Below are 7,342 nucleotides of genomic sequence, written 5' to 3'. Positions count from 1 at the left end.
AACAGTCTGGAAAGAATGTGCAATCTTACGAAAAATGGGAGAACACTCTGGAGAGCCTGCATATAAAATCTTTAAGTAATTTTTGCGTGGGCCAACATCAAATATGCTAAAGTATTGAGCCAACAAAATAGATCAAATCCTTGCGGCCCCTGACATAGACAAAGAGTCTCTCCAGAGACACCCACAATTGGTAAAGAAACAACTCCAAACATGGAGCTGGATCTCAAACCTAGAAAAAAGACCGACATGACGTAGTGCAATTCCGCTTGGGAGCACAACGAATAGGTTAGATGTACAACCAAATTACCCATTAAAATGTCCATCTTGCCATCATCGAGATCAATTCTTGCGGTTGCGGCTAAGTGTAATAAAGACTAAAGAGATGCAATGGCTAAGAAAAGAGACTGAACTCAAAGACAATCTCTGTAGACATTGCAAAAAAGACATAGAATCGCTGCAACATTTGATCATATAATGTAGAGCAATTTCGAACCAAAGGACGTGTCATTTGTGATTTTCATTTCCACTAAATAGAAATACTGATGAATGGTGAACTCGTATGATATAAGGTCACAATACAAAAATAACTTGTGCAACTGTTGATTTTTCAGATGTAATGTTGAAAGAACCCTAGAGAGCTTGGTATATAGGGAACCACAATAAACTAGTAGGCAAAACAAAGCTTTTAAAGTGCACAGTGTTAGTGAAATTTTGAAACATTAATGATCTTAATGGATGTAACATTGTGATAAAAGTTTGTATAAACTAAAGATTGCAATAAAAAAAGATAATAATAATGTAACTTTGCCAGGTAATAGTTTCTTCACTGCTGCCAATGCTCTGTATTAAATGGGCAGTAGTTAGTTCACTAGTGGGTAATCTAGCAGTTAATGACAGTCGTTTAGTCTCTTGCGGTCAATTCGTGAAGGTCCAAGCCTTCATTCAGCGGCAGGGCCTGGGAGCGTCCCCAAAGGCGTCTGACCCTCCCTTCTCGCCAGGTGCAGCTCTACGCATGCGTACTGCAGTCGTGCATCCCCCATAGACAATTGTGCTTAGGCACTGCACTGCCGGTGTAAGGCATACCTGCCTAACCTCCGGAATTTTTCAGGAGACTCCGGAATTATGAGCATTTCCGGGACCCGGAAAGAATCGCAAAATTCCTGAGATTCATGGGATTTTTCCAGAGACCCGTCATTTCTCCACCTAATTGGCTGCCGCCGGTAGCCAATCAAGTGGAGAATTTGACGGGACCCCGAAACGGCACGAAATGTTCGTGCCCACTGCCTGCACCACTATAATAATAGTGCTTCCAATCCATGTCATTGGATTGAATGCAGCATTATTTCTGCTGCGGCGCCGCCTTCATTTTGCTTACCATAGCATTGAATGAATGAATGATTTTCAGTGCTATGGTAAGCAAAATGAACGCGGCACCACCGCCGTTATAATAGTGCTTTCCATCAATGACATGGATTGAAAGAACTATTATTTCGGCGGCGCCGCCGCCTACATTTTGTTTACTATAGCATTGAATGAATTATTTTCAATGCTATAGTAAACAAACTTGAAGGCTACAACAATCGAGTTTACCTTTTTGACAGGTGGGAGGGGCGTGCGGGCGGAGCTGTGTGCAAATGGGTGGAGTCTTGTGTGGATATGGGCGGGGCTTAAAGCTCGGGAATTTTGATTTTCAAATGTAGGCAGGTATGGTGTAAGGGGGGGCTTTAATTGATCCGTAGCTCATGAGATTACAACGAGGTTTAAACAGAGCTTCTTCCACTCGAGGCTCATAAGCGGCCACAGGGAGGGCGGGGTGCTCTATGCAGGATTTTAAACGGACCTTCAGAGCGTTAGTATTGACAGACTGCGCAAAGCCTCATGAGTCGTGTCTTCTGCACAGCGCTTGGCGCCTCAGATTTCTCGACCGGGAGGCTTTGCTTTGATTGGGTCTGTGTCCTGGATTGTTAGTACTGATAGTCTGCGCATGTCCTTTAGTCAGTGTCTTGAGTTTCACGCAGCCTCAGTGCAGCGCTGGGCTCCTCGGATTTCTCTGCTCGGAGGGTTTGCTCAATTTGCGTCTCTGTCACGGGGCTTTAGTACTGACGGTCTGCGCATGTGCTGGTGAGTACTAATCTGATCTACGCAGCCTCAGTAGAGCGCAAGGCGCGTAGTATTTCTAAACTGAGAGTTTTTGCTCTTTTTGGAAATCAGTCGCGGAGCTTTGGTAATAATAGTTTGCGCATGTCCTGTTACGTAGTATTTCCGTTATACGCCACCTCAATACAGCGCCGGAAGCACTCGGATTTCTCAACCGGGAGGTTTTGCTCTACCGGGGTCTTTGTTGTGGAGCATTAGCACTGATAGTTTGTGCATGTCCAGATGAACTGTCTTCAGTTCTGCGCAGCCGCAGTACAGCTCTCAGCTCCTCGGATTTCTCGGCTGGGATACTTTTCTCTACCGGGGTCTTTGTCGTGGAGCATTAGCACTGATAGTTTGTGCATGTCCAGATGAGCTGTCTTCAGTTTTCAGTTCTGCGCAGCCGCAGTACAGCTCTCAGCTCTTCGGATTTCTCGGCTGGGATACTTTTCTCTACCGGGGTCTTTGTCGTGGAGCATTAGCACTGATAGTTTGTGCATGTCCAGATGAGCTGTCTTCAGTTTTCAGTTCTGCGCAGCCGCAGTACAGCTCTCAGCTCTTCGGATTTCTCGGCTGGGATACTTTTCTCTAGCGGGGTCTTTGTCATGTAGCTTTAGCACTGACAGTCTGCGCATGTCCTGCGAAAAGTGTCTTCGGTTCTGCGCAGCCTCAGTACAGCGCTGGGCTCCTCGGATTTCTCAGCCAGGAGTTTTTGCTCTACGGGGGTCTCTGTCATGGAGCTTTAGTCCTGACCGTTTGGCATGTCCTGTGGAGGAAGTGTCTCTCCTGCGCAGCCGCAGTTCAGCGCTGGGCTCCTCGGATTTCTCAGCCGGGAGGCTTTGCTCTCCTCGGGTCTATTCATCTCTGTCGTGGCTTGTGTTGCTGAAAGACCCGTAAGAGATAAACTGGAAGGTATCCAGCGAGAGTCATTGGAGAGAAATCCAAGATCGCTGGAGATCGATCCAGCGAGGATCACCGGAGAGACAACCACTGAAGGTCACTGGGGCGAAATGAGTGCACTGGGGTCAGATGAGGTGAGTTGCCTCCATTCGCGACTTATGGGGGAGGGAGGAAGTGTCGCGCAATCGCTTTGGGCCGACACAGGCAGGTGCTGCCTCTTACATACTTAAATAATACAATGCATTACTCCCCATTACCAAAGGGCTCAATTGAAATGGGGAGGCCGGATGCACCAGTACCATTAAAAATGGTGCCATTGCATACATTTGCTGCTCGCGAGTGCCGGTACGGCCGGCAGGACAGACCTGGTGGCTGTATTCGCAAACGCGAGCAGAACTCGTAGTTTGCTGGTCCGTTAACTATGGTACCGGCAAGCTTACCGGTACCGTAGTTCCCGGACCAGCAAACTTGTAATTACCCCAATGTGTCTGGGGCACCACTCTCTCTCCTGGTCCTTGGGGGCAGAAGGGTGCCTCTCACTAGGATTCCAGCCGTGAGCTGGCCGTCCTGCAGAAGGACTGAAGATCCACTATTGGTACAGCTAAAAAGACGGATCCCTTTTTGCAAAGCCAGGGTGCTGTGTATATTTCCAGATGGCCTGAGTGCAGCCTAGGGTGGCAGATGGGGGAGTCTGTATATAAAATGTCAAAATGTGAGCTGGTGGTATGTGGCACATGGCTGCACTATCGTAAAGGGGTAATTGGCGAATAATAAAGGAAGGAAAATCTGAAAGCGAGAGGGAGGGGCTGCTATCTTTTTCGTCTAGATTATAGCATTGTATTGTTCCCTTTAACAACATGTGTAGTCCCCAATGTTCAGCCCAAATGGAAAAATAAGCAGTATGTCAAAGCCAAATGATGGGCACTTTGCAGACTACAAGGCAAACATTCATTTTGAATGAGCGAGCCCCTATGCCTTGTACTACAATTATTGCATTTAATGCTTTGGGGAAAGCAGTCACCCATGTGCATGTTTGAGGGGCGTCTTAAAAATGTTCAATTTCTCATCAATTTCAAACTCTTGATATGCCCTGATTGGTTGGGTGTTTACGTATTACTGACAAAAAGCCACCAAAAAGCTGAAGTTGTGTTTTATATATGTATTCATGTTAAAGGAACGTTATGGTTAAGTTTCATTAATAAAAACCTATGAAATTCAGTGAAAACGTGTTAAACGGATGTTATGGTTACAATTAAAACCAAAACCCCCCAGAAATTCGCCAGTTATGGTAAGCTATGCAACCATAACTCGTGCAACCACCATGCACTGCTAAGACTAACACCCCGCACATCAAAGATGACATGACATCACTGATGATATCACATATCTGGGCCACTTGTTTTTGTTCACTGTCAGTAAGAATTTGAAAAATTGGAAAGGTGCTATATATTTAGATACCTTCTCATATGTTCTTAAAGTACTTTCCTTACAGTTTGATTGCAGTTAATGGTGCATGCACATGGGGCAATAAGCAGGCCTCAAACACACAATTCATTTGTATACATGAAGATTCACTTTAACGTTATTGAACTTTTCAGTGTTGTTTCTTTCTTCCTTACTTTAGTTTCCCTGTATGTGCCCCTCATTTGTATGCATTGTGAGTCTTCATATGGATTGTTTGTACAAACACAAGTGTGTAGTAAGTCTTGAATTGATAGCTATGTATGTCATATTTAACATTACTCAAAACTCTAAGGTAGTATTCATTAATTTACTATCCTAAATTACCTGATTAAAAATATTGTACTTCAATAGTGCATGGTGCAGCCATTGCTTATGTGTGAATAGGTTCCTGTATCAACAACACTCCAATATAAAGTTTTATTAAGGTAACTACATTCTTTAATACATTAATTAGTTCACGAGAGGTCTCCTGATCACCTCTAACATGTTGCTATCACCCCCTGTAGGGACATTTCAGAATTAATTTCATATGTTTTGTCATCCATGACATTTGTAATGTCATCTTTGATGTCCTGGGTGTAGGTCTTAGCTGTGCATGGTGGTGGCGTGAGTTATGGTTCCTTAGCTTACCATAACTGCTGAATTTCTGGGGGATTTCGGTTTTACTTGTAAACGCAATATCCTTTTTAACAACGTTTTTCCTGTGAGTTTCATAGGTTTTTACCAGTACACCTTAATGTGCTTCAACGTCCTAATATCATATTTACCCCAATATATCTGCATTTTCTGCCAATCTATCAAGTTTGAAGTAAAAATAATGCCATTCCCCACCTCCTAGCAGCATTATTAACACTTCTATTAACTTTCTGCAACTTTTTCATACCGTTTCCTGTTCGCTGACGTTCATGGACATCTGACGTAATTGTTCACAAACAGTGTCACATGACCACGTGTGCGTGGAGTGTAATGAGGCATTCGCGGACGGGTCTGTGCTTTGCGAACAGTTCGAGACTGCATTTTCAGCTTATCTAGGAAGTTTCAAGTTGAATATTTACCCCTGTACGGCTCCTAGACCTATTCTTACTGGATTTCCATCTGCAATCCAGGAGAAAGTACATGATTGGGACAATATTAGCACGACTGTTATTTAACGTCAAAGATGGCATTAGCCATGGCCATCTCCACAGGAGCCACCACCACCACCACCTGGAGGGCCTACACAAGGGAAAAAGTGCAATCATGAACCAAACAATCAAGAAGACCACGAAGATGAGACAGAGGAAATGCGTTCCTCCAGCACCCATAGAGAATCATGGGTGTGGCTGTTTTTTTACTACCTTTGGGAATGTACAAAAGGCTAAGGCTACGAAGGTTAAATGTGCTGAGTACATTGTAGTCAGTCACGGACAACCTGGGCAGTACACCTATCCTAGAGGGACCACCTCTATGCGACGCCACATCAAATCTGACCACCGGGATGCCCTTAGAAAGGCTATTCCTTTCTCAGGAGGAGTAGGCTCTCTTCTTCTACCTCATCTTCCTCAACGAATGCTGCCACCAAACAGGCCACTCCTGTAGGGAACACGATCCCACCTGCTACTTTGCAAGCCATACAAGAGGCTGTCGATCTATATTTTCCAAGACAACAGTACTCTGTATATACTGCAACACACCACTCTGCAGGAGGGAGCATTTCCGAAGTGCTTTCAAGGCTGTAATCAAGGAGCATGAGAAACACTGCCCTTACCTTACATTTAATGCACACCCAACATCTTGCCCTATGCACCTTCCCTCCTTATCTGTTGTTGGATCCCCTTCCCCCACTTCCCTCCCCCACCTTACTTCATGGCCTGTCCTACAAAACAAAATACAAAATAATACACCAAAAAACAAGGTTCATTTTAGGAACCACGTTTTACAGTTAAAAATTAGAACTAACTAAAATAAGCTTATAGACTCCATTTACTTAACATTTCTCAGTAAAGTAGTTAGACACAATAAGATTCTCCAACATTTCCATTAGCAACCCTATCAACATATTAAACTCCCACACACCAACAGCCACTTAACAAATGCACATATGCATTGTGCAATGAGAGAAGTGCATAAATAGAAGGGGTAGTACGAATGGGCAAGTGCTCATTGGAGCCCAGGAGGGAAGTGCTAAGGTGGGAGGCCACTAGCTAACTGCTGGGGCAGAGGAGTGCCATGGGTGGGGTACATCCTAAATATAACATCCCTTTAACAACATTTTTTCTGCATTTTGAATACATTTCCATAAGTGAAAATGTTTCATAATGTTACATCACTGTATATAAATTATTAAAAATTCCTCTTTAATATATATGAAAGAACTATAAACTTCTATTAGCAAACATATGTTTTGAAACTCATACTTATCTGAGTTATCAGCAGCGCATACCCCAATAGGCAAATCAGAGTAGACATTTGTCCTTGCCGAATGCCAGGCCCTCTGCCCACGGCACAAAAGTTATATCACTATTTTTGTATTTACGTTTTGACAATTTCAAAAAAGTAAAACACAGAACAGATTTCAAAAGCAGCCTCTCCGGTTCTTGCTGATGCTCCTCACATAACTTTTCTACAATCCTTTCCAGGACTCTTCGCTGCAGCTGGAAGCAGATTATTTTCCCCATTTAAACCTGCAGCTTCGGCCATGCCGCATGCCTCAATAAGTAAATCAGAGTAGGCATTTGTCCTTGCCGAGGGCCGGGCCCATTCTCCATGCACCAAACTTATATCACAATTTTTTGTGCCAATTCCCCCAGCAGAAAAGCTATATCACTGTTTTTTGTACTTGCGTTTCCACACTTTCCAAAAA

The 7,342-nt window shown here is 44.0% G+C and overlaps 1 protein-coding gene across 1 annotated transcript in view; it reads left to right on the top strand.

Moving 5' to 3' along the window:
- The first annotated feature begins 2,797 nt into the window (after window positions 1-2,797).
- Window positions 2,798-7,342, top strand: part of LOC138489321 (zinc finger protein ZFP2-like) — a 42,411-nt gene continuing 37,866 nt past the window's right edge. Inside the window, exon 1 of the mRNA XM_069617020.1 lies at window positions 2,798-3,170. Coding sequence (XP_069473121.1) covers window positions 2,898-3,170 — 273 coding nt within the window. The 5' untranslated portion in view covers window positions 2,798-2,897. The remainder of the gene's footprint in view (window positions 3,171-7,342) is intronic.

This window comes from Ambystoma mexicanum, chromosome 9, assembly GCF_040938575.1.
Source record: "Ambystoma mexicanum isolate Mex_15411 chromosome 9, UKY_AmexF1_1, whole genome shotgun sequence".
In the NCBI taxonomy this organism is placed as follows: Eukaryota; Metazoa; Chordata; class Amphibia; order Caudata; family Ambystomatidae; genus Ambystoma; species Ambystoma mexicanum.
The sequence above is the reverse complement of the archived record's forward strand: the minus strand, read 5'-3'. Positions and strand labels throughout refer to the sequence as shown.